Raw genomic sequence first — 27,168 nt, forward strand, 5'->3', positions numbered from 1 at the left:
AATTGTAGTTTGTTGTCGTTGTGGCTTTTTACTGTTAACAAGTTGACTTAAAAGTGCATTGAAATTCTAGCTAAATGCTAAATGCATTGCCAAGCCATAAACAACAATAAATGTATGATGTCAACAATTCCAATTCCACTTTGCCTGGCGCTTTCGATTGCCATCTGAGTGTGTGTGTGAATAAATGTGTATGTGTGTGTGGGTGTTGGGGTGTCGAGTGTGGGCAACAAGTTCAATTTCATTTCATTTCAAGCTTTTTCAAGCGCCCTCCCCCACAGCAACAACAACAGAACAACAAAAAGCTCAAGCTAAATTTTTCTGCCAAGTAATCTACAATAATTGTTATTGTTGTTGTTGCTGTCTCTTTTGTTGTAACTAGCGCAATTTAAATGCAAATAATTTTGTAAGAAATTTACATAGTTTTAAATTTGAATATAATTACACAAATTGAACTCAAGAAAAGTAGCAACATCAGCAGCAACAACAACAACAAAAACAATTCAGCAACGGCAACTTTAACAGAAAATGTAGCAAAAGTTGGAGGCGCGACACGCCCACTTGCCCACTTGTTCAGTGGTTCAGTGCGCTTTCTACAATACATTACAAGTTAATTTCTGCAACAACAAAAGGTTCAACAAACGCAAATTGTGCAAAAGCAACAGCAACAACAACAAGTGTTTAAGTAACTTGTAACAGTAGCAAAAATAAATTTATTTGCAACGTTGAAAATTTGTTAAGACGTGCGACGGCTGCCGCCGTTGGCAACAAAATGCGGCAAGGCGAAATGGGGCGCCACAGCCAGCAGCCAGCAGCAACATGTTGCTGACGACGACGACGATCACGACGGTGGCAACAATGAGTGCGCGAGAGAAAGAGGGAGAAAGGGAAGCGCGCGGCTAATGAAGATGATGTTGCACAAACCATTTGGCTGCTGCCTCCTTTTGAAGCGGTCGTTGTCGTTGTGCCAGTGGGCGTGGCACGAAAACGTGCAGCCTTTAGAGCGTGTTGCACACATTTGAAACTGAAAGCGACGCATCGCTTGGATCGCAACGTCGCTTTCCTTTTCAAACAGTTGAGCAATTTGTTGCTGCCAGGTGCTTTAGAGATTAATTAAAAAAATAAATAAAAATTGAAAAAACAACAAGAGAAGAAGAAAAAAAAACTATCCACTTTGCACATTGCAAGTGCGCCCCGAGGCGAAGTTTGTTCTCACGCTACAATATGGTGCGATTAACATAGATATATATATAGAGAAATATATAAATGTATGCGTGTGTGTGTATGTAGGCAAATGATTATAAAAAACAGCCACGTCAAAGGCGAAACACGCGCACACAATTTTAAATACGCTTTATTGTTATGATTATTTGAGGTTTAAGTTTTTTTCTTGCTGTTTGTTTTTTTTTTTTTCTTCTCTGCTGTTTTTTTTTTTGGTTAACGTTTCACCCAATTGGCGTAAGAAACGTGCCAAGATCGGTACCGAAAATTAATATGCAATTAATCGGGCACAACAAGGAACATGCCGTCAATATCAAGCAACATTTTCGCTCTACGTGCACATGTCGCAGCAGAAGGCAAAATGTGTCTGAGTCTCTGTCGCACTGTCTCTGTGTCTCAGTGTTTGTGTTGGCGATAAGCGATCAAAAGCGACAGCAACAACTGTGAAGCGACAGCTAAAAAGTCACCTACTGTAGCACACAGCAACATTTTGGGGCAGGGAGAGACGAACGTGTGCCGCACCCCAAAATGTGTCAAAGATCAACTGACAAAAATCGTCGGACGACGGCAAAACAATAAACAACAAAAAGCAAACAAAATAATATAAAGACGAATGAAACGAACAAAAAAACGTCGCCCAAAGTAGGAAACCAAACAAATTGCAATCGAAAACGAAACTGAAATTGCAAAAACAAATGCACAAAAGCAGCACAAAAAAAAACAAAACAAAAAACTTGCGCCGTGAGAATAATAATTAAAAAATGTTTGCTCATTTTTTTCCCTTTTTTATAAATCATGTGAAATTTGGCGCTTTGTTGTTGTTTTTCTTTTTTCTTAGTTGTGGCCAGTGGGTGGCCACTAAAGGTTAAACATAGCTGGGCGTGGCAGCAAAAGTTATCAGCAGAAAAATTAAATATATAAATAAACGTCATTCAAATTGCAAGCAAAAAGCAGACAGCAGCAGGTGCGGCGATCTAATCTTTTCCAAGCTTATTGCGAAAACCTTTTTGCAGATTAAGCGCCAAAATATAAAAAAAAACGATTTGGCATTCACTAAGCTCAGCTAAACGTAACTAATTAAATGTGCATATAACTTAAGCTAAAAATGTCACTTCAATTTAGTTAATATTTGCAAACGAGATGAATATGCAAACTAAAAGCTGCAAAAGCTCATTAAAGCTTAGAAAGTTGTTGGTTAAAGTGTGGCGAATAAAAAATCAATTCAAAAGCAAATCGACCTCATACTCATATTCGCTTTCATATAAGATTGAGTGTAACAAATGAAATAAAATTCAAATATGTCACTTCAATATGCAAAAGAAAAGCTCATTAAAGCTTAGCAAGTTACAGCTTGGCGCCAAAAAAGTCATTTAGCTTAAAAACAAAAGTAGTTTAATGTTTTAAGTGCTATTAATATCGTAATATCATTCTCTGGCAGATAAGATTACGTGGAAAAATGGCTTTAAAAGAAATTTATCAACACTTGAAAGCAAATGAAATTTACAAAACGATTTGTACACAACTGAAACAATTATCACTTTAGTTGGCGATAAGATTAAATTGGAAATTGCAAAAGAAGCAAAACTTGTTTAAGTTAGACCGCGATCAACTAGTCACAACATTATTTAGTCTAGTCTCTCTGAGGCACTTAGTATCGTATTCGAATAAGATATGCGATTTCAAATTACATTCATTCAATTTGCAAATGTCAATTGGCGAAGGCCTCTCTCGTAATTTGTTAACAACAAAGCAAAGGCATTGATACCGAACTCAAATCGCATAATGTCATTGATAGATTGTCCATATTACTATAAGTGGCGATTACGATTTACAGAGAACAATAACTACGCATATGTCAGGGGGCCAAGCGAGCGAATGAAAGGCGCGTCTTTCTTTTCAAAACCCATGTAAATGAGTGAGGCAAAGTTGAGACTTGTGATAAGACACGAATGTGACTCTTTTTTTTTTTTTTTATTTACTCAAGTGCTATTCTTCCCCCACTTCCCATGTTCACAATTGCAGCTGCATGTTTGCTGATAAAAAACGAAAGAAGGAAATATGAAAAATTGAAGGCGTTTAAATCATGGAAAGCCTTGAGCCTGAAATTTGCAGTGCTTCTCAACAACAGAGACAGATGAATATGTATACATATATATTGTATATATGCAACGCTCTGACAGCTGATCTTCTCAAGTGACCCACTTGGCGCGTGTTTGCGTATCAGCCACAGCAATAACAACAACAACACTTTCGTTTTCACAGCCCTGGAACAACACAATGCATGTGTCTTGTTTCGCGCTGCTTTGTTTAAATTTGTGTTTCGTCAATATTTGCTAAACGTTTTTTTTTTTCTTACTTCATATTTATTCGTATTTTTTTTTTTTTTTAATTTGTGCTGAACTTTTTTTTCTTGTTGCGTCTGTTGTTTTTTTAGAAAGTGCGTGTGCAATTGAAGTTTTTTTTTTTTTAGTTAAACAGCCGCCCAGTCAATAAATAACCGCTCCAAGTCAATAAATTACGCAAAAAACCGAGGGAAAAAAACAACGAAAACTTAAAAATAAAACTTCAACTAAAAGCTTGCCAGCAACTACTATATACTACTAAGGCAACAACTGTCGACTTCGACTGCGACTGCGACTTCGACGTCAGCAGGCGAATGAACGACGCGCCGACAATGCACTTTGCCAAGGACAGATTCATTGAATAGTGCCACACAACTGTGTGTGCGACTAGACTGAGTTTGTGTTTGAGTATGAGTACGAGTATGAATAGGCTTGTGAGTTTAGATGCACTCAGCGAATGTTGCTCATAGAGTTTGTAGAAGAAATTAAATCATTATATTCGAAATAAATATAAAAAAAAATATATATATAACTCTTTCACAGTTCTTAAACATTGTAAAGTTATAAGTTCTAAAAAAAATTTAACAAATATATTAATCAAATACATAGAACTGTCAATTTAGTAACCCAACAATTTCATAGTTTATTTACAGATTTGAAGATTTTACTTAGGAACTTATTCAATAGTCAAAAACCAATTTATATTAACGTATGTAGAAGAAGAGTTGGAAATTATTTTACTATTTCAGCAAACACAAAATAGAATCTTTAATATAAATTCGTAATACTTTTGTCTTAAATAACAGTTGTCATTTCTATACATCAACTATATTATGAGTCTACTTTTCAAACCACATTTCAACTCTTCACTCTACTCCTTGAACCACCCTCGTTCTATGCGTTTATTCAGTATCTGTAACTGAGAGCTGCATTGCGTTGCATGTGGCTGCGAAAATCAACGCCAACGGCTGCTTACAAAAATAATATAAATATAAATATAATAAAACAAAAATACAACTGAATACATGGCGTATGCGCAATATTGACAGTGAAATCGTAGAAGCATTGGGGAGGGCAGCTTTATATGTTCAGCAAACACACAAGTACTATTATATGTATGTGTGGTTTAATGGCCGCTGAAACAAAGCACAAGGTTACACCAACAACAGCAACAACAACGGTAAGCGAGGGGGGCTTAAGAACTCTAGGAAATGCCAACACACAGACAGATAGACAAGCTGTCAGACAGACAGAGGGACAGAGAAGAAACCAACTGGCTGTCTGATTGTCAGGGGCAAAAGCTCCACTTTGCGTTCGTGTCTGCATTTGGTTTTTAATTTTTAAATATTTGCCATATGCCATAGGTAGGTAGGGGGTGTCATAAAGGGAGTGAGAGAGATGGAGGAAGGGAGCTATATACATCAATGCTTTGTTTTCATTCATGCGGCCCATGAAATGCCAGGCACGTTCTGTGTGCACTTCAAGGCTTCGCTTTTTCCATCCGTGTGTGTCTCATTTAATTTTTTTTTTTTTTTTTGCTTTTGTAGCCTTTGCTTTTTCTTATCTATTATTTATTTTTCAAATATTTTTTTAAATTTTTTTCAGCCAGCTAGAAATTGACAGTTGAATAGACCACTGACTGTCTGCAATTATTTTTTTTTTCTATAATTGCAGAGTATTTTTGCCGACTCTTTTGATGTTGCTTTTGCTATTGATTCACAATCATAACTTTAATCAATATGCAAATATTAACACAAAATTGAAAGTTGTGCTTGGATGGTTAATTAAAAGTCATAAATTTAGTCGCATAATGCGAAAATATTTCAAATAAAACTTTTGCCCGGCAGCTGGGGCTAACAATTTGTTTGCCCAACTGTTTGGCAGCGTCTGAAGCTGAGGCAAAAGACATAACGCAATTCGAATGCGAATGCAACGCAAAGTGCATTTACCTTAAAGTGCAACAAACGACGACGTGTGGCGTGTATAATCAAATGGGCGTTCGAATGTCTGCGGCTCTGTCTGTGTGCTGTGTTGTTGTGACTGCCATGCGTGGCACGTTTTTTTGTGCAATAGTTTGTTGCAGCAGCCGCCGCACACAGAAAAATTGTTAAGCGACTTGTCTCGTTTTTTGACCAAGTTGAGAGTTGAGTTCGGAGAATGAGGCGTATGAGTAATATATAGAATAGAAAAATTGCACAACCAGTTTGATAAACTATAATCATATATTATTTACTTAAAGCTGCTCCCGTTTTGTGTGTGCAGCGGGCGTGTGCTGACAGGCAATTAAAATATAATAAAAACCTTTTTGTGCACGGCAATTAAACTCACATAAACCTCTATTAAGGAAAAATAAAAGTATCATATTCAAAACTCAAATTAAATTTGCCATCTCATGGTGTGGCACATGCAGCTAAAGTCCCTCTAAAAGCTTGTCTCGCGGCGCATTTACAAATTTGGTAACTTCAACTCAAAAGTTAATTTGACAGTGAGACAGCGCACAGACAACATAATGAACGGCAGTTAAAATCAAAATACGAACAAAAAATGAATCAAATTTAAAAAAAAATAAATGCGAGAGAAAAACCATTTGGCAAAATGGCAATTGACAACTGGCAAACAATGCTTTTTATGGCCACAATCAAATGCGCTGTAAATATATATATATATAATATATATGTGCGTGTGTTTGCGTATGTCTCATATTTTCGTTGGCGACTGTCGCGCATTGTGACTAACAAAACTTCATTTTGAATATTATTATTAAACAATAAACAATGAGACACATTTTGCCAAAGCCTGTCAATAATCGATTTTGACAATATCGCATGACAAACCTGATGCCACGCTTTAAAATAATAATCAGAAATATAAGCTATTAAAGCAAATAGTTATCCGATTCATTATTATTATTAAGATACCTATTTTGGGAACAATTACAAACTGAAAGATGGTCACACTTAAATTATCTCTCTCTTGCTTTTCATCGCCGCAACTAGATGAAATAGGTGCGTATAATAATATTTATAAAATAAAGTAAAAAGTTATCATAATCAGTATTAGTAAGATTCTTATTTGGCAACAATTACCAACTAAAAGATGGTCACACTTTAATTTTCTACCTCTTTCTTATTGTATTCGCAACAAGATGAAATATACGCGCATAAAAATCTTTAAGAATAATAATCATAAAGATTAGCTATTAAAGCAAATAGTTATCATAATCAGTATTAGTAAGATTCTTATGTGGCAACAATTACCAACTGAAAGATGGTCACACATTAATTTTCTCTCTTTCGTTCTTATGATATTGGTAACAAGATGAAATAGACGCTCATAATAAACTTTATAGAATAATAGTCATAAAGATTAGCAAATAGTTATCCTATTCAATATTCATTATTATTGAGATTCTTATTTGGCAACAATTACCTACTGAAAGATGGTCACACTCGAATTATTCTTACACTTTGTTCTTCCCATTTCTCTCATTCTCTCTTTACTACTATAATAATCTTCCAACTACTATTTAATACCTTTAAAATGTATTGATTAAAGATACAATTTTGTAGATTAATAAAAAATGTGCTTGCTCATAAAAAGCATTCCACATAAAGCATTCCCCACACAGACCAGACTCTAAAAATTAGTTGCAAGCTGCAGCTTGAGCAATTATGCAAATTGCAGTTAGGATGCTTAATTGCAAAGGCAGCTTGCTCCTCGCTGCAGGACACGGACACGGACACAACAACACACAAAAATGAAAAAAGGAAAAACTTTGAAATATTCGTAAAAAGCGAGTTTCTCTTTTCCCCTCTCCCTACAGTCTGGATTATGTCAGAGCTCGGTCAGACGTTGGCCAAACAATGCGAGCTAAAAGTTGACAAAACAAACCATAAAAAACGAAGAGAGAGAAATAACTAGACGATGAGATAGAGCAAAAAGGATGAAGGACGCAAACGAGTTGAGGAATTGAAAAATAAAAGTAACATATTATAGCCAGACAGCCATAAAGTTGAATGAAATGCTGAATGAATGAAAATGTCTAGTCATTGTCATGTTTGAAGGCGGAGAGTTGATCGCGTAATTAGCGCGTCTGACCCCAAAGAACAAGCCTCCCCCAAGGCAGTCATCAGCTGTTTTGGAGGGAGTCGTCTATCTATAAATCACAAACAGTATGATGTCTAGGGGCCACTCAATACTCAGTTCGGTTCTCGTCTGTCTGGCGCCAGGATAACAAACATGAAAATGAAAATTGATAGCGCCGCGGCGGAGCAACGTTTAAATATTTTATCGATTTAATGTGCGAATTTTATTACTCGACTGCGTCCCCGCTTTAAGCCCTCTGTGCAAAGAACATCATTGTAAGTCACAGCGAAAACTTAACCAGGTAAAGACTTACACATAGTTTCAAAGTGTTTCTTCTTCAAGGAGTGGAAGCCAACGCTTCATTATTTACGAGCCTGCCTGCCTGCCAGAGCTTCACAATCTTTTGGCGCATGCTAAGCCGCTTAAGTAAAGTGGCAGCAACAGAGCGGAGGCTAGTTGTTGCAACAAACGAGCTGCAACCCGCTGCGCTGCCGTCGCGTCGCGTCGCATAATTTCTGTAGCAATTTTTAAGCTCTCGTTCAACTTTTTCGGGGTCGCCACTTAACCTAACCTCAAGCTTAAAGATGCCAAAAAAAACTTGGTGGCAACTTTGTTGCTGCCACTGCAACTTGCTCCATTTGCTGCCGCTGTTCAATAACAAAAAACTAAAAATAAACTTTAAATTTTTCAATTAAAAACTTTTCACTTGCATTGCCTCGAGACTTTGACTTTTTCTTCTGCTGCTGAATACACTAACTTTTCGGTACTTTTGCTTAGTTTCAAAATAGTGTTAATTTAGTTGGAAGAAGTGTATTCGCAAAGTCGACTTTGCATTTGTTTCTCAACTCTTTTGTGTTGCACTTTTTGTCTTCCCCCGTTGTGTTTTCTTTTTCTTTTTTTTTGTGGCAACTTGTAAGAGTTCCAACTTACAGCTTGCAAATGCGGCGCATAACTGTAAATAAGGTTGCCGCGAGACGCGGCTCAGCCTTTTGTTGCAAAAGGAGCCAATGCCATGACAACGACAATACAAAAATTGAGGAGCTGAAGCAGAAGTAGAAGCAACGTTGTCGTGTTCTCCGTCTTTTTTGCGGTTTTCCTGCCCCATTCTCTCAATGTCTGCGTGCTCGCAGTGTCCTTACAGCTGCCTCTACTTAGCATGTAAATAATGTGCACAAAAATTATGAATGCAGCTAATTAGCAGCAACTCACTCTCTCTCTCTCTTCTGTCTTTCCTCTTTGTCTGGTGTGCTTGTTGCAGCAGCATGTTGCATATTCATTATGTCATTGAACCATTAAATTGCGCTTAAATGTTCAGTGCTCCTCCTTGCTAGCCAGCCAGCCAGCTAGCTAGCTGCCTGCTTTATGATGCCGCGGGGAGCGTTTAACTTAAAGCGTCAACAAATCGTACTGAGATCATCTTCAGTCATTCCCCCCCCCCCGCCCACAATTCTCCCCTCTATTTTCTCACTAAGACTCACACACATAAAGCAAAAGTTTCCAACGCCATTTGCTGCGATTTATTGCCTCCCTCATCGCACTTGAGACGCTTTAGCAGCCACTTGACTTACCTGCAATGAGAAGAAAGGTGAGAAAATATATTTAGATGGATTTGTAAAAGTAGCTGCGCTTTTCCTAAGATAAATATGTTTGCTCGACTTTATGCGGGTACAGCTTAGGTTAGGTTCAATTAATTGCAATAAAATAAAGCTTAGGCTACAAATAAAGACTAATTTTTATATTTATCTAAAATGTCTTGAATATAAATAATTTTAAATTCCATTAGTCATTTAATTTTACATCGAAAGAATGAACATTTTATTCACTTTCCTTTTTAGTTAATTATATAAATGATGTGCCTATTTAATACAGAATACTTTTATATATTTAGACCTGTTTAAGTTCAATTATAATAACACAGTTCAAGGTAATTTCTTCAATATAATTCATGCATAAATCTGAATAATTTTTAACTTAGTTTGTCGTTTCATTATTTCATTTCGATTTTTTTAGCATTTTTTATTTAATTCATAATGAACAATTCTAATGATAAACAATAAATAGTAAAGACCTCTTCAACTTTTTATTTACTTATATCATTTATAATACTTTAGCTTATTTAGACTAGAGTTGAGTTTAAGTTCAATGAATTGCAATTAAAATTATTTATTATTATAATTTGAAGTCGAACTTAGCCGTTGAGACTTCAATTTTATTCCCCAAAATTTATTCCAATCTTTGGTCATTTAACTTTACACATAAAGAATAAACATTTGTTCAACTTTTCTTTTCTCTTCAGCCTTTGTCTTTTAATTCTTTTGGCTGCCCAGCATTATAATCTGCTGTTGGTTGGAGTAATTTTTATAAATGTTGTCCCTATATCATTCATAATACTTGCTGCTTATTCTTTTGCTTGCAATATTTATGGCCTAGGCCTTTTGCTACTTATAAGCTGATAAGACTCTGCATCCCCCGCCCCCGTTTTGGGGCAGGGCCAAGACGATGCACAATGAGATGCCATTGAAGAAGCTGCTGGACAGCAACAGCAGCAGCAGCAACAGTGACATGGGAGCAAAGGGGAAAAAATAGCGTCAGCCGTCAGCAGATGCTACCTTAAGATTAAGGCCCAGTTACAATGCCAACAACGGCGACCGCAAACGTGGCAACGGCTTTTCAAGGCTTTTTTTCTCGTTGTTGTTGTTGTTGTTATTTTTACAGAGTGAATTTTTCTTTTTGTTAACAGCAATTTTATCGCGTGCATAAACAAGATGCGGACGAGCGGACAGAAACAAAAAAACGACTTGCACCGAACTTCGAACTGACTTTCAAGTTTACAAAGTCATGCAACATGGCCATGTGCAACATCATTTCGTTTCGTTTCGTTTTTTTGTTCAACTCGCTGAATGTCATTCTTGTTGTTGTTATTGTTGTTGCTGCTGCTGTCAGCGGCTGTAAAAATTATTGCAGGACATTTGCCAAAATGGCCAAAAGGCAAAACTTTTTATTTATTTACGCGGCCGCTTTTCAACATTTATGCAAAGCAATTTTTGTCGTCATTCTCATTGGCACAGCAATTATTACAGGCAAACAACAATTACAACTGGCGGCTGCCTCAATTTCAGGTCACTGAAATTGTGCTATAAATAAAACATAAATATTTATCAGTCAGTCAACATCTTTTTTGACAAAGTGAAAATCTTAATTACTGCTTTTGAACACACATTTTAGAGTATCGCAAAGTCGTTCAGTGTTCGCCTAGAGCATTCTGATTTTGTTAAAAGTTGATTTTATTGGGACTTTCTTTCACTTTAGCCATTTCTCAATTTATGTTCCATTGATTTAAATCTCAGGCAAATGCAATTTTTATGCGCCTTTTTTTCGCTCCTCGCTTGCTCCGGCTGCTGTTAAATAAAATAAAACTTTATCGACGTTCCAAAAACGAAAGTGTAGCTCAACTCCAAGTCGAAGCGAAGCTGAACGATCGCAATAAATGTTGCATTTTTATTATCATTTTTTGTACGCTGTTTTTTTTTTTTTTGTCTGTTTAGTTTTTGAGGTGCCTGTTGTCATCGGTTCGATGGGGCAAGGAGGCAACAAGAAGCAACGATGACGACGACGACTCGAAAGCCCGAAAGTGAAAGTTGCCTTTTCAAAAACAGAAAACAGAAACATATGTACGTGTCTTATATGGGGTTGGGGGGTTGCCCCGATCGACTAAAAATCTGCTCATATCTTTCATTAACTTTGTCGTCGCTGGGCTGTGTGATAGTTTTTTTTTTCAGTTTTTTTTTTTTAATTGAATCAACTGACAATTTAGTGAGGGGCCAACTCTGAAGCTGTTGCGCTTCTCGCGGCGTTCAAATTTTTTAAGCATTTTACATTTATTTTTAATTGTTGCTGGCGCCTGCCTCACACACAAGTTCAATAAACTTGGCGAAGCGTTATTTGTTTTTGTAACAGCTATCTTGCAACTGTTACTGTTTGCAGTTGCAATTGTTGTTATTGTTGTTGTTGTTGCAGTTGCAATAGATACGTTGCAATTTTATTTCAACGCCGCCTTTCAACAACGCCGCCAGGCATTCAACAACATCGAAGCCAACGAAGCAGCAAAAGCAAACGATCATTGCCAGAGCTCATTGGCCTGACTTTTATTGTAGTTGTTGTTATTATTATTAATTATATCGGTGATTGGGTTGTAGCAACTACTATGTAGCAAATTATGGCGTGAGAAAGTCGCTTTTTTCCTCTCAGTTTGCTTTTTTTTGTAGGAGTTGATTGAGCACTCTTTGCACTTAATTGAGACTTGAACTTGCTGTTTCAAAAGGGTTCAACAAAGGGCACAACTTAGTTTTAGTTACGATATTGATAACAAACAGTTCAATATCATTTAAATGTTTATCATTAAAGAAAAGTAAACAAAATTAGTTGAATTAGAAGTTTAATTGATAAGCAAACGATAAGAGTTTATCGTAAGTTGGAAAAATTTAGTAGCAAGTAAAACTTTTGAGATACCCGCACCTATTTTCAATAAAAGCAAAAAAGTGTGGTATTATTATTAAAATATACCAAATTAGTATACCGAAAATATAAAAATATACCAAATACTGCATCTGGTATATACTAGCATATTCAAAATATACCAAACTGGCAATCAAAGCAACTAACAACCACCAAAAATATACCGTATGCTTCATATGGTATATACTAATATGTTTAAAATCTACCATTGAGTTTAAAATATACTAAACTGTCGATCAAAGCAACTAAGAACTAACAACAAAATTTATGGTATATACTATAAACAATACTATTAACAAAATATACCAAATTGATAATTAAATCAGCTAACAACTAACAAAAATATACCGAATGTTTTTATGTGGTATATATTATTATATTAAAAATATACCATAGCGTACAAAATATACCAAACTGCCAATCAAAGCAACTAACAACCGACTTCAGCAGCCGAAGGCGTGACAAATTTGAAGTCTCTGAGATCTAGGTATTCAAACTGATACACGCACATGGATATATATTCTTGCCCATTGACGCAGATCAAGAATTTATATATACACAAAGTTACCCTATTGTTATATGTATAAACAACAAAATAAAAAATGATTATCAAATAAAATAAATGATAAGTTCAACATTTGCTACTTTTATTGCCCTTAACACTTCATAACAATCTCATTTCTTTTGTTTGTGACAGTGAAACCCCTACGATTATTGACACCTACTCAATCAGAGAGCTGCTGCGCCGCTTGAGCGAGTTGCTTCACTCACTCAGTCAGCCATTCAGTCAATGAAGCATACTACTGCCACACCCACAAAAGCCAAGCACGAATCACACGCCCACAACAAAGAGCAAATGAAGCTTAAATTTTAATCGACACTCTCGACACCAAGATGATGATGATGATGATAATGTTGATGATTTTTTTGTCGCCCATTGCTTGAAGGATGCCACATTGCGCGTGTCCTGTTGCTTGTGGCACAAACGGACAGACAACAAACAGTTTCGACGCGTTCAAAGTCATTTGGTTTTATGATTATTAGCTTGTTTAGTTCTCTCTCTCAGTCTGTCTTCTCTCTGCTTTTGTAGCTGGCGGCAAACATATTCTTTATGCTTATATAATATCTATTTAGTTGCAGTCAGCAAGTGCTTAGATTGCTGTTTGCTGCTTGTTTGTCTCTTGTTCGTTGTTTGCTGTTGTCACGACTGATTGCGCTTCTTGTGCGATAACCGTTGCCATTTGTATCTTGCCACATTCCACTTCTTCTTTCTTTGCTGCTCATAACAATTTGACGCTTCATGATTTTGATCGAGTAGACAGAGGGACATATGCTTCTCTTGTTTAATTGAATAAGTGCCAAGCGCGCAAACCAAACACAAAAAAAAGCCAAAAACAGAGAGAGGAAAGTAAATGTCAATGGCATTGCACATTTGCTAAAAGAAAGGAGCTTGTGACTCTGTGACTTCAGGCGTGTTGCAGCGCCAATTTTCATTTCTTTTGGTTAATGAGTTTGGCGCGTCGAGTCGCGTTTTTTTTTTTGGTTTTTTTGGCGTTGGGAATCCGAAAATCGAGCATGTGGCGCGTTGATTTGCGAATTTGCTGCGGACCCTAAATTAAAGTCAGACCCCAAAAACAGCATGACGACGACATAAAATGCATTGCGATTGCCCAGTTTCAGTTGAAGTTGTTTTCGTTTCATCTGTACTTTTTTTGTCCATTTTTTTTTTTTTTGGTTGCATGCAACATTAGCAGGCATAACAATGACTGCAGCTTGAACGAGGAGAGCTCAGTTTTTATGGCAATAAAAGCAAATTATTTTTACGATGAAGCAGCAAAATAAATAAATACATTCATGTTTCCGTTGCAGTTGCGTTTCTGTTGTTGCAACGCCAAACGCATTTTAATGTCTGCCCCCTAAAAACGGCGGCAAAGGGCGTGTCAGACAGTCAGTCAGTTGTGTGTGTGTTTGTGTTTGCCGTTGATCATCCAACGAATGATAATGATGATGACGGCCAAGGGGAAAGGCGAAAGGCTACCAAATTTGTTAATCGCCTGAAAGCGTACGAAAAAATAAAGCATGTTTATGTTTTTACGACTGCATCCAAGAATTACAACAATTACAACTGCACATCAATTGCGGTATTATTAAGCAAATGTGCCGACGAGTGAAATGTGCTGTCTGTGTGCAAATAAGAAAAGCTAATTAAACAATTGCAATCCCTTTTCTCCACAAATTTGCCAATTTGCTTTCCTGTTGATCTTACAGCGAAAAGTTCACTGCTGTTTGAGGGATATTCAAAATATGTTTTCTTGTTCATCTTTATTAAAACTTAGGAAATCTACTTTTCATATTTATAATAGAAATGTTGTTCAGAAATTGAATTATTGGATTTCTAGTCAAAATCTTTTAAATTTTCAGTCTTATAATTTCCATTTCTATTTTGTTTTTACAGTTACTCACTCTTAAAGTCGATTAAAGACGAAATTTTGAAAATTCAGACTTATGATCTGATAAAATTAAAGCGTCCTCACTCATTCCAATTGTACTGTATTGTAATCTTGCTTTACAAATTAATATTTAATGACAAATAGTTCCTTAAGAGACTTTATATTACAAAAAAACCCATCCTTATTGCATGATAAAGTAAAACGTCCCTACTCTTACTATTTTTCTTGTATTGAATGGTAATCTTGCATTAATATTTAATAATAACTAGTTCTTTAGAGATTTCAAATTTTGAAGTCATAAGATTTTATAAATTTGCAGCCTTTTAACTTTTAGCATTTGTATTGTTCTTTAATAGTTCAGTAAATAGATCAGTCAGTAAGTTTTACAGCTCTATATATTCATATATTTTAAAAACTATAATAAAACTTATTCTGCTACAATCTTACTAAAGAATTTAAAGCATTTGAAACTTGCAGCTTAGGAATTTGCAACCCATTGATTGCGATTACCACTTTTAGTTCGGCTCGGTTGATCTTAATTAGCCAAAATGCCAGTTAGCCATTCAACTGATTTATGAGTGTGTAGTGTACTTAAGCTTCCAATACTGAAAGGATTTCCCCAACTCACACTGCACATATTTTGGCATTTGGTAAATGAAAATTGCAACTGTGGCCAAACTAATAAACAAATACGAGGAATGGACGCACATAGAATGATGCTTGGAAAAAAAGGACAAAAAGCGACACAAATTGCAAATCAAATGCACAGCAATAGACACAGATACACACACATACACACACACATATGTGGCATATGCATTGAGATTGCATTGCAGTTGCAGGCTGGGAAAGTGGCAAACTGAATCGTTTTAATGGATATCAAATAGGGCACAAACAAACACAACGCAAACTAAAAGTGAGGGATTTTTGGCATGATGTATTCAGAGAGGAGGCAGCAACGTTGCATTGTGATATTGTTGGGTGGCCGCAAGGGGCAATGTTGCAGCCATGAGTTTATTCTCTCTGCACAAAAAAGCGAATGCGATGCATACGAATACACACATACATATGTGCATATATGTGAGTGGCAATACATGTGGAGTAGTATATATGGCATTTTTCATTCTTTCTCGGAGCCAACGTTGCTTTCATTTACGAGCCTGGTTTTTACTGTTGCCAGGTTTTTTTTCTGTACTTTTTTTTTTTTATTTCACGTTGCGTTTTTGTGTCTGGCAGCTGCTCGACAACAACAACAACAACAACAATGGGGCCGCAATATTGATTGCAATTTCAGCTTGCAGCAGCGGCGACGACTGCGACAACAGAGGTCGACTGCGAGCCTGATTCTGTCCCGGGTTCGAGTCTGGGTCTGGGGCCTCGCCTCGTTTGGCTCGCACAAAAGCCTAAAAGCACACACACACACACACATGCTCACACAATGAGCAGACAGATAAACATACAACACACACTCACACACACCCACCACAGAGCAAAGGAGACGCGCTGGCTTATGGCCAACACACAACATCATGCTGGGGCAGGCAGGAAGCACAAAATGCTGAGCCAAGTGAAGCCTTTCAAGTTGCCAAAGCCTGCATTCACACATACACACACATATGTGTGTATGTGTGTGTGGTGTATGTTGATGCAGCTGCTGGTGGGTGTAGGTGTCACGTGTGTTTGTGTGTGTGTGTGTGTATTGAAGTTTGCCCTGGCATTGTCTGTTGGCAATGAAAATGCGACTAGTGCACGTTGAGAGTGAGGGAGATGAAGCGAGCTGTAGTTGGGGCAGCAGGCAACTGACGTCGACGACGACGTCAGACATGCGCCGTTCGATAGGCTCTGCACTGATGTATGTATGTAGCGTGTGCATATGTGAGTGTGACGTAGGCGCAGGCAAAGTTAACACGCAGACAGTCAGATAGAGATATGCTGATAAGCACCCAGCAGGAGTTCTGCAAACGTGTAGCACATGAAAGGTTCCTTTCCATAGGCAGTGATATTTTCCATGTGGGTGCATTTATGAATGTATGATGTTTACATTTCAATGCAATATTAAGAAAATTAAATGTTTTTTTTTTTATAAAATCAATTAGTTACAATTTTTTTGTCCGTCTGTGTGTCTGTGTGTCTGTGTGTCTGTCCGTCTGTCCGTCTGTCCGTACAAAATTAAATTTAAATTTATAACAAAAACAAATTCTGTAGAATTTAAACATATTTGCAGTCGGAAAAGAATGTTTTCTGGCAACATTTTATAAAGTTAATTAAGTGTGTACTACAAAAATATAAATATATTATCTAGAAAATTGTTTACTTGGATTTTAATTTTGTTATTCATATTTTTATAAAACTGTTCTCATGAAAATTTCTTCCATGTAGGTGCATTTATTCATATATGATGTTTACATTTAAATGCAATATTAAAAATATTTAATGTTTTTTTTCAAATTACATTTCAATTTTAAACAACAAATTCAGCAAAATTTTTAAAATTAATATGGGAAAAGATTGTTTTTTAATTTATAAAATAAATTAAATGTGTACGACAAAAATATACATTTAAATTTTTCGAAAAGTTTGCTTCTATAACTGTACTACAATTTTTTTATTGCTATTTTTATATAACTGTTTTACTCTAATAACTTTTGCTTGGACCATTCCGATTGGGTACTTTATGTTATCCATAAGAGTAAATGTATTTGCACACACGAGTGTGTGGGCTTCACTGCATTTGCATGTGTTTGTTGTGCGTGTGTTTTTGGCAAAGATTTCATTAATAGCTTTTGCGGTCAGGTGTGGGCAGGAGGGTGCAAGAAGAAGAAGAGCAAGCCCTGCACCTCAATGCAATGCATACTTGATTCCGCTATAGAACAAAAGACTCTCCCACTTCCCCACTTCGCAGACATGCAGTTGCAACTTCTTCTTTCATTCTTCTTCATTTTTGAATCTGCACCACTCAAGGAGTACTCATAAGTGTGTGTGCATGAGTTCATGGTATAATTTGCAAATGGCTCGTGAGTATTAGAAGGTTAACACTTTATCCAGAGGATGAAATGCTGAAGAGAAAGAGAAGCCCACTTGACTAAATACATACAAATTTTTGTGTTTAATGTTTCCTCAATTTAGATGCAAGGTTTGTTAATCACATTACTTGAACCTCGATCCCCTATATAACCTTTTGACCGCCCCTAGATGTGTGTTTACCCGGTTTTTTTGTTGTTCATGCTTCGCTGATCTTTTGGCCCCTTTTGGACTCGCATACATATTTTTATTGTTTTTTTTTCATGGAAAACTCTAACCTTACATAAAATATTTATGACACATTCAACATAGAACCGATTTCAATTCTTCACACTTAAAATAACTCCCACCAGCATAGAAATATTATTAATAATAATAAAAAAGCCAAAGCAACTGATGTAATGGCAATTTGCTTCCGCCCTAATAAAAAATTATACATTTAACGTACATACATTGCAGATTTTATGCTTGACGTCTAGACGAGGCGACACTATTGGTACGTGCTCAATTAGTGAATGCTATGTGAATATACGAGTCCATTTGTATTTGAATAACACCCCCAAGAAATTTCGAATGACATCTGGTGTTTTTGTTTTGCGAATGACGCGATGTGCGATGTGATGCGACGACTCGCGGCAATATTTCATAATTTTTACTACACATTATTAATACTAAATGAATTCTACAAACTTGTGGCGTTCATGGCTGGATTTGGCGAGTCTAATATGTCGACAGCACGCCTCAGCAGCCTCCATAACATATAACAACAACTCGACAGCACAACAACAAAAGTCGTGCGAGTGCTGTAAAATTGTGCGAAATTGCCAGTAAACAAGTTTAGGCTAAAGGGTATATTCTGCTTAAGTTCAGTATTAAATATAAAATTCTTAAAAGAAACTCTTAAATAGAAAAAACAATAACAAACAAAATCATCAACATTTATCGTATTAAAATTTGGAAATTTAAGAAAAGAAATACAAATTAAAATCAATCTTCAAAACAGCACGATTCATATGTTAAGATTTATGCATCTATCGAACTATCGATAACACGTGGTATATTGCAGTCGCGCCATCTTTACTAGCCAGTGTTCACACACTTGCGCTCGGTCTCGATTTTCACACCAAAGGCAACGATAAAAACAAAACCGTAGACACATCGTAATTGTTTTTTCTAATTCGCATTTTGTTGCTACTTTTAATTGTGTTGTTGTTGTTATTGTTGCTTGCTAAAAATGCAGCTATTCTCGACTGCGTGCCTTACACAATTTATTTGCAGTTGTGCGCGTCTTCCTTTTATTTTGATTATTTTTGTTATTGCTTCCTTTTAGCAATCGCCAAAGTTCGCAAATGAAATGCGCCATCGAATATTTTTCGCTTTGGCCAGGATAGAAGATAGAACGAAAGACAGAGAGAGCGCGATAACGGGTTAGAAGATGGCGGCAAAACACGTGGGTGTGAGCAAGATGGACTGTCATTTGCATTTCATTCGTTTTGGAGTGATTTGTTACGCCAAAGGGATGTTAGAGGGAGAGGGGACAACGAACACACAGAGCATGACTAATCACGACAGTGGGGGGCATAAATCATTTGCAGACAAAACAAAAACAGCACGAGAGAGAGAAATCTTAACGCCGCACTGTTGTTGTTTTGGTTTCTGATGTACTCCAAACAGGAAGAGCTTTCTGCAAAAAAGTTTTGCTTTAGGCAGCAGCAGCAGCGAAAGAGCAGCGTAAAATAAAAATCATAAAAACAAACGCCCAAACAATGCCCAACAAAAATAAATACACACACACATACACAAAATGAGTCTTAACCTTGACATTGAACGATGAATACATAAAGAAAATGCCGGCAAACATGTTACATGTGTGTGCAAGAGAGAAGGGGATATTGAATGTGCGTGCGTGTGTGTGTGGTGTGAGGCGCTTAGGCATTTTGCACCGAATTTAATAAATATTAAATTGAAAGTGAGATTGGAGAAATGCTTTAAAAACAAACAAAAGAAAATAACGTTTGTTTATCATCAAAACAAAACAAGAAAAGAAAAAGTAAAAGCAAAAGCACAAAACAAGAATTTCGGCCGCGTGTGGCGCTAAAAATAGCAAAGCAAAAAATAAAAATAACAACAAACAACGCACATAAAACGAGATAAAAATTTCGTTTATGAATTAAAAACGTAACACGAAAATAAAACACAAATCAGCCGGTTTATTCTTTTTTTTTTTTATTTATGATAAGAGAATGCACAATAAGCGAATATGCAAGGTAGAGAGAGAGAGAGAGAGCGAGAGTACAAGCAAATTGTTTGCTCACAGATCAAATCAGATGTGAGAAAGAAGAGCAGAGAGAAGAAACGCACCAAAGCTGAACAACAACAAATGCGAGCACAAAATAAAAACAAATATCACGGCCTTGAAAAACTGGACAAAAGCAAAAGCACAAAACACACACGCAAAAAGAGAAGCCGAAGCAGTCTTAGAAGGAATTAGAAGTTTGCTGTTGTTCTTCTTGTTCTTCATATTTATCGAGGGTTGCTGCGCGTACAAAAAAAAAAAAAAACACTTGAAAGCAGCAGGAATGAAAAGAAAGGAAAACGTAATCTCGGCTAAATATTCGGCACAGGCTCAAGTTCAAAAGAGGAGAGGGGAAAAAGAGGCAAACCCGGCAGATCTTGCAAAAAAGCAAATGGGAGAAGCAATAGAAATCAACAAGAAATAAAAGCAAAGCGGGCCACAACCAAAAATACAAACACGATCTAATTCTGTTGTTGTTTTTTTCCTTCTTTTTTTTTTTTGCTTCTCTGCTTTTTGTTGCTTTGCTGTTATTGCCGCTGCTTCTTCTTCCACATCTCGTTGCTTGTCGATTGTAAGTATGTGTGAGTGTGTGTGTGTGTGTTTTTATCGAGCTGGAATAAATTTTAATGTGCTCGACGACGCGCGTTTGCTTTGGAAACGGAAATATTAAAATTGGGCATAACAAAAAAAATATATTCGTATACATTCATGTACTTGCTGTACATGTGTTGATCACTTCTTATGCGTCAGCGTAATGAAAAAGAGAAAGAAAGCTGCCCATGTGTCAGAGCAAATCTTCAATCTTCGCCTGCAAAATTGCAACGGGGCGGAGGACAGGAGAAGGAGCAGAGGAACCTTGACCCAAAGTCGTGGATAAAAACACACAACAGCAGATTAAGCAAGCAAAACGAAAGAGAGCAAAAAGTAATGAAAAAAAAACTGAATTCGATAAAAGTGAAACTCGTAATACAAGTACAAACACACACACACATGTACTAAATAATAAATGTGCGACCAAAAAGGAAATAACAAGCAGAATGGCAAAAAAATAAACGCGAGCAGAATGAATGCGGCAGCGACGTCAGCGTCAACGTTGGAAGTCGCTGCATCGAAAGATCGCCAAAAGATAGCGAACGAGCAAGAGCGAGCGAGAGAGCGAATGAGCGACAGCAAGAACGAGAAAGCACGCGTTGTGCTTGGAGTCAGCTCGTCTGGTTCATTTGCATAATGCAATTGAACTTCCTTAAAATATAAATTTAAACACCCGCAAAACAAAAATCTTAATTTGTATTAATACATACTAAAAATAAACACACATGTATGCACACATATATATTATTTACAAGCGAAATGTGAATAATACACTCGCAAATATTGAATTAATTTATCAGTATTTAATTTTTGCAGCTGTTCAGCCGGAGAAAGAGCAAGCGAGATGGAAAGAATCGTGTTGTCGTTTATTTTTTGGGCATAAAGGAAATATCAAGGTTATATAAGCGAAGTGAGATGGCGTAAAGTCAACAACAAACAATTGTTTAAGTAACACTAAGCAACAAAAAAAAATGAGAACATAAGAAAAACAAACAAATACGAAAATATAAAACATCATTTGGAATTTTTGACAATCAAATCAGATAATGAAATGAAAAAATGTTGGAATTTTAATTGAAATGTATTTGATTCATCTATTTAAATTTTCAATGATCAACAAAGGAGAAAATACAATATATATATATATATAAGCATTCTTTTTTTTAAATAAAGAACAAATAACAATTTGTGTAAGATATAAAAATCAGTTATTGGAATATAAATTACAATTCATGGATTTAATTTTCTTGAAATGAATTTAAATTTTAGCTAACAATTTTTTTTTTTTTTACTCGTTAGTTTCGATTTGAATTTCCCAAAAGAAAACAATTTGTTTCTTTTTTTGTAGATATTGCTAATATTTGTTGTATAGTGTAAACGAAAGTGTCGTTTTTTTTTTTAATAAATGTGCAAATATTGAATTATTGACTTTGGCCAGATGTTGGGAAATTTCACAGACAGCCTCCGACAGACAAATCTAAAAACGACATATATTCAACACGCTGATTGAGAGAGATATATTGATAGAGAGCGATAGAGATTATTTAAAGTGTGAAACCAAAAGGAATCCAATTTGAACGCTCTTTTTTCAGCGGAGAAATTTTTAATGTATAATATCTAGATAAAACTTGAAACTAAGGACTTTAATCATTTATTAATCAAAATTTATGTATTATAAAAATTACAAAGTAATTATCATATTTTGATTTTGATTTTCAATAGTTTTTTTCAACAATGAAACAAATTCATTCTCATTGCGGGAGAACGTATGAAATTATATAGAATCTTTTGATATTCATTATAAACAGTTAGATTGTAATTAAAAAAAAAAGTATATATAGAATCTACATTTGAAGTGCGTGACTTACAATAAAAAATAAATAAAATAAAGTAATCAATATTTTTGATTCCCGCTTAAGATGATAAATAATCAAATATATTTGCTGTCACAAATTCAAGTGATTTTTGTAAATTTATATTAAGTTTAAGGTTATAGTGAACTATAATATATAGTACTGTAAACTCACTTGTAAATTTATTATAGGTTGTAAGTAATTTAATCTAAAACACGCGTTTTTTTATATTTGTTTCAAAGTAAACAGTCTGAGGAACTTTGCAAACCCTTTTTGAAGTAAAGGGTCGAAAATATAATGGAGAGAGTTAAGATCATAAATAATCAAGAATAATTTTTCTTGTAAATTGATTTTAAGTTTTATGTAATAACTATAGTTTACTATTATTACTTGTAAATTTCATATAGGTTGCCTTTTTTAATTTAGACGCTTTTTCACTTTCATATCAGTGTGAACAGTCTGAGGAACTTAGTAAACCCTTTTTGAAGTAAAGGGTCGAAAATATAATGGAGAGAGTGAGGCATCATTATTTTCGTTTCCCCACTTAAGATAATAAATAATCAAGAATAATTTTACTTGTAAATTGATATTAAGTTTTATGTCATAACTCTAGTTTACTATTAAATAATTTACTTGTATACTTTAATATATACATATAATATTAATTTAGGCACTTTTTTCACTTTCGTATCAAAGTGAACAGTCTGAGGAACTTAGTAAACACTTTTTAAAGTCGAAATATAATGGAGACTTCAACTTACCGAACACGCTCCGAATAGAGTTCGACTTCTTTGTTCTTCTGCTGCTGTAGAAGCTGCTGTTGATCGTAGCTGGCCAGAGGCTTAAAGTTGCTGATGTTGGCCAAAGCGGGCAGCTGTGGCAACTGTTGCGGTTGTTGTTGCTGCTGTTGCTGTTGTTGTGGCAAGATGCTCTTGGCCAGGTTCAAGCCGTTGTGTTGAAGCAACAAGCTGGGAAAGCTGTTGTTGTTATTGATGGTTGCAGGCAGCTGCAATTGCTGTTGTTGCAAGTGCAACTGTTGCTGCTGATGCTGCTGTTGTTGCTGCTGCTGTTGCACGGGCGACAGCGAAATGTCAGCGCTGGATTGCGAGGCCGATGGGGAGCTGGAACCGCTGGAAGACAAACTTCCAGCGCGATTCCTCAAATCGAGGCCCAAAACATTGTTGTGATTGTTGATGTTGTTGTTGTTGGTGTTGCAGTTGTTGCTGCTCATGAGAATGTTGCTCAAAGTGGCCACGACGCTGGGCTGCAAAATGTTGTTGTTGTTGTTGCCACCGATATTATTATTAGAGTTGTTGTTGTTGTTGTTGTGGGGCAAGCCGGAGCCAATGACGCCCACATTGGGATTGGGCGTCAAGTTGCCACCAACCACAGATGCCACAACAGACTTGCCACTGCCTCCATTGGTGTTGTTGTTGTTGCCACTATTGTTGTTGTTGTTGCTGTTGCGATTGCGCTTCTTTTTGGCCTTTTTCTTGTCATCGTCCTCGCTGATGAAGCAGCCACTGTTGCCACTGTTGTTGTTGTTGTTGCCACCGTGTGGCAGCCAGTCGAGATCCTTGCGCAGCTGCCCCCTGCCACACTTGCAGTTGCAACTCTTAGCGACCAACTCGTAGCCCTTCTTTGTCCACAGCTGTTGCACGCGTTGACGCTCCGACCAGCTGCGCGCTCTGCCGCTGCTCTTCAGTTGTTGCAACACGCCCGCCTCCCACAAATCGAAGCAATCCCGATGCATATACTGCCCCACGTTGCAATTCTCATTGTTGCACAGCACGCGGACACATTCCGAAAGCCCTTGTTCGTCCAGTGCGATCAGCGCATCCAATTTGCCACATTCACCGTTGGGATAACAGCAGCGTGTGAGTTGCACGCCCACGTTCAACATTTGTTGCATGGGCGCCATGTTTGTTGCACTTCCAGTTACCGCTGATGTAAAGTCTGATTTTTGTTGCTGCTGCGGATTGCGACGCGGCGCCATAAAAAATATGTTTTTATTTTTTGTTGCACGTGCGCTTTTTTCCTAGCAGTGTATTTTTTGTTGTTGCTATCTCACTCACACACACGTGACTTGCATTTTGCGTTTGTATAAAATTGTTGTATAAAATTGCAGTCTATTTATTTATCTGTTTGTATATTGATTGTTCTTTTTTTTGTTTTTTTTTTTTTTGATTTGATATTACTAAATTTTAGTACCTGAGCTGAGTTTACAACGCACGTTTCTAGTATCAATAAAAAAAATTGTCATCAAGTTAATTTTTTTACATCTTGACACACACAGACACTGTCACTCACACACACTCGTAAATGAGCGAAAAATTTGTTTGGTTTTGTATTTTTGTTGAGCAGGAATATTTTTGTTTTTTTTGTTTGTATTTGCTGAATTGTATGTAAAACGTTTAGCGGCGATTGCGTTTTTTTTTTCTATGTTCTGCGCTTCTTTTGCATGTTTCGTTCGCTTTGCAATCGGGCGAAGAGCGATGCAAAAACACAACCAACCAGATCAAAAGCGAAATTCCAACTAAACGCTACGAGCGAATGAGCGAATGGACGAACGAACAAACGGTACACACGACGACGAACAGAACGCCAACTGAAACTGAAACTCAAAACACACACACATACACACGCGCATACATGCACACACGCTGCCGCCGGCAGAGCGAACATACAGTCATACAGTTGTTGTTGTTGTTGTTGTGGGTGGATGGAATCATGTTGTGCTGCCCTCTGCTACTGCTGTCGGCAGATGTTCGCTGTCGAGCCGCGTTTGACAGCGAAGCAAAAACTTTGCTGCCGACAGCGAAGTTGGAAGTTTTTCGTTTGGATTTTTCTTTGTTGTTGTTGCGCATTATTAAGGGTGGGTGGGTGTTGGGGTGGTTTGGTTGGCTGGATTTCACTTTCCACCACCACCACCAGCAGTACACGACGGAAAATGCTTGTTTTTCATTTGAGGAAAATTCGTTGGTTGGGTTTTTGGCGCTAAAAACTCCTTTGCGTCAGGAAGAAGGGTGAAAATGGTGTTTGGTTTGGGGGTTGGTTTGGTGGAGCAGACACCACAGCTAAAAGAAAATGTGTGAGAAGGAGAGAGAACGAAGCAGCGGCAATAGCAAGCGACAGCAAATATTCTAGCAAATTCACTTTCGATGCGGTTCAAACACAAAACGCAGTCGATGTCATTTCCCCTCCAACATGTTGTGCTGCGTTTGGGCACAGAGAAGTTCGACAGCGCTTCGTAGACAACTTGCATGACAACGAGTGTGAGCGGGTTGTTTGTGTGTGCCTCTGGTGTGCATGTGTGCGGCAAAAAAGCCGGCAAAACAATCAACAGAGCACGCTAAGCAGGGTTGTCGAGTCGTACAAAACAACAGTAACCAATACATAACACACAATACATATGTACATACACTAAAGATGCACTACATTTTTGTGTTAGGCAAATACACATACAATTTCTGGTATGTACATAAATACATATGTATATAAAGTTATTTATTCCAATTTTTCTGTTTGATAATCGACATCTCGTTTACTGCTTCTTCACAAATACTTGTGCACTTGAAAATGGTGTATCGATAGATCTACATACATACATATGTATGTACATGTCTACATTCATATTTGTGTAGGTGTGCACACATACATATCTTACGTACATACATATGTATGTGTATGTATGCAGGCAGTCAAACACAATGGCACACGAACTGCAAAAAAGACGCAAACAACTGAGACATTGAGATATTGATACATTGAAAAAATATGCGCACAAAAAATTAATCGAATTTTAATACGAGTTTTCTTGTTTTCTTTCAGTATTTTTTTTAAGTGCTGATGATTGCCTTAATAAATACATATGTATAATGATAATTACCAATGAAAATATTATTATCAGATTTTCTTTGCTAATATTACTTTTATTTTTCTAATAGCAGCTAAAAACAGATCTGTTTTCAAAAAGGACAAGTTAGCACTGCTTTTGGTGTTGTTATTGTTATCGTTGTTCTCTCTGTTCTACTCTTCGCATCATCGACTGTTCTTATGCGTTTATGTATGTACGTATGTACATATGTACATATGTACATACATATATTTTTATTTTCAAATATACATACATATATATGTATCTATGTACATGTGCTTCTATGTATGTGACACCCGTATGCACATACATACATACAACCATATGTATGTATGTATGTTCATATGTAAGCAAGTGTGTTGATGCTGTTTCTCTGATGGGAGAGTTCTGTATTAAAATCGTGTTGCAAAAAAAAACAATGAACATGCAAATGCAAACAGAAAATGCCAAAATAAGGGCACGTGTTGGATGGCGTTAACATGTACATACATACATATGTATGTGTCTATTGTAATTTTTATGTATGCAATCACATGCATATAAACATATTTGTACATACATATATACATACATACATATGTATGTAAAAATATAAATGTACACATGCAATACGTTTTTGCACTTACACAAATACATATGTACATATGTATGCATAGTGACGTTTTTGCAGTTAAAAACATATCGATTATTACAATGCGACTTTGCAAATATCGATAGTGCTAATGTGGGCGAAAAGCATGCGAATGGATATCGTTGTGTTTACTCTGCGGTGTTTTCGCTAAATTCGCTCTGGCTTTAGCTTTATTTAAATACATATATTATTTGAATAGAATAATAGTGGCTGATAAATATTAAGTTCAATTGTTATGCATATATTACATACATACATATGTATACATTTTGTATATAAAATGCGTGT

At 36.4% G+C, this 27,168-nt stretch overlaps 1 protein-coding gene across 4 annotated transcripts in view; it reads right to left on the reverse strand.

The window, feature by feature from the left end:
* The window catches only part of LOC117576832 (headcase protein), a 100,834-nt gene extending 75,922 nt beyond the window's left edge, over window positions 1-24,912 (reverse strand). For 2 of the 4 annotated variants that reach the window (XM_052006494.1, XM_034261908.2), the window contains exon 1: window positions 23,134-24,912. In XM_052006494.1, the coding sequence (XP_051862454.1) occupies window positions 23,134-24,368 (1,235 nt within the window). In that variant the 5' untranslated portion in view covers window positions 24,369-24,912. Of the gene's footprint in view, window positions 1-9,122; window positions 9,215-23,133 lie in introns of those variants that run through there. The other 2 variants (XM_034261909.2, XM_034261906.2) reach the window with 2 other exon arrangements.
* Window positions 24,913-27,168: the final 2,256 nt, after the last annotated feature.

Source organism: Drosophila albomicans, chromosome 2R (genome assembly GCF_009650485.2).
Source record: "Drosophila albomicans strain 15112-1751.03 chromosome 2R, ASM965048v2, whole genome shotgun sequence".
NCBI classification, from domain to species: domain Eukaryota; kingdom Metazoa; phylum Arthropoda; class Insecta; order Diptera; family Drosophilidae; genus Drosophila; species Drosophila albomicans.